At 36.9% G+C, this 1,174-nt stretch overlaps 1 protein-coding gene across 1 annotated transcript; it reads left to right on the top strand.

Annotated features, from left to right (window-relative positions):
* Positions 1 to 285: 285 nt before the first annotated feature.
* Positions 286 to 878, top strand: LOC107468098 (monothiol glutaredoxin-S2). The gene has a single exon (XM_016087334.3). It carries the CDS (start codon positions 290 to 292, stop codon positions 596 to 598), a length of 309 nt encoding a protein of 102 aa, XP_015942820.1. The 5' UTR covers positions 286 to 289; the 3' UTR covers positions 599 to 878.
* The last annotated feature ends 296 nt before the right edge of the window (positions 879 to 1,174 follow it).

Raw genomic sequence — 1,174 nt, 5'->3', positions numbered from 1 at the left:
GCTCTGATCTCTTTCTTCATTTAATTTGATGAGCCATGCCAGATAAGCAACACCGTACCTCCCTCAAAAACCCTATATAAATAAACCCATTTGGCCATCCTTCAACCACACCTCATACAAAAATCATAAGTACCAACCATATATATACGCTAAAGTAGTCCTCCTTAAACCAAAACCTTTTATCCCAAATTCCGTGGCAACTCATTATTTGGCATTGTTATATATCTCGATCAGGCTAGTTGCATTAATAGTTAAGAATCACAGAGAAAAATAGAGACTAGCTAGTAGAATGGATAGGGTGACGAAGATGGCATCAGAGAGGGCAGTGGTGATCTTCAGCAAGAGCTCATGCTGCATGTGCCACACCATCAAGACCCTCTTGTGCGACTTCGGTGTGAACCCGGCTGTTCATGAACTTGATGAGATACCAAGAGGGAGAGACGTTGAACAAGCTCTTTCAAGGCTAGGGTGCAACCCTTCTGTGCCGGCAGTGTTCATTGGTGGCGAGCTTGTTGGTGGAGCCAATGAAGTCATGAGCCTTCACCTTAACCGCTCCTTGATCCCAATGCTTAAGAGAGCCGGTGCTCTTTGGGTTTGAGAGAAATTAAAGAAATAAACTAATCACCATGACATTCTCATCGAGCAATAAACTCAGATGTTAATTAATTACTTTTTATTATTTACTTGTTATGATCAGATTATATTATTATATGGCTGGGTTGGGATATATATTACAAAGTGCATGTATATTAGCATTATATGGTCTATATATGGTACTAAAAATAATAATAAGGCTAATAATTAACTTGACTGATCGACGTGTAGTTTAGCCTTCTTCCTTTTTTCTTTTTCTATATTAACTGTCTAGGGGGTTGTACTTTTAATTTCACGACGGAGAATAATAATATATTGGATGAAATTCCAGTACGATATTCAATGTTTTGTTTATTGTATTTTTATTGGCATTTAATTTTAACATAATTAATAACATCATGAATGGAAAAAGTACATATATATCTTTAGTAGTCGTGAAATATCTTTAGTTGCATTCATGAGTATCATGGTACATGCTAAATTGTCCAAATTAGTTATAAGTGCTCATCCTGGGCAAGTGGGCATTCCGAATTCAATAAAACAAGAAATCCGAATCATACCAGGTAAATGAAGTGCCTGT

This window comes from Arachis duranensis, chromosome 10 (genome assembly GCF_000817695.3).
Source record: "Arachis duranensis cultivar V14167 chromosome 10, aradu.V14167.gnm2.J7QH, whole genome shotgun sequence".
NCBI lineage: Eukaryota > Viridiplantae > Streptophyta > Magnoliopsida > Fabales > Fabaceae > Arachis > Arachis duranensis.
This window is presented reverse-complemented; position numbering and strand designations above follow the sequence as displayed.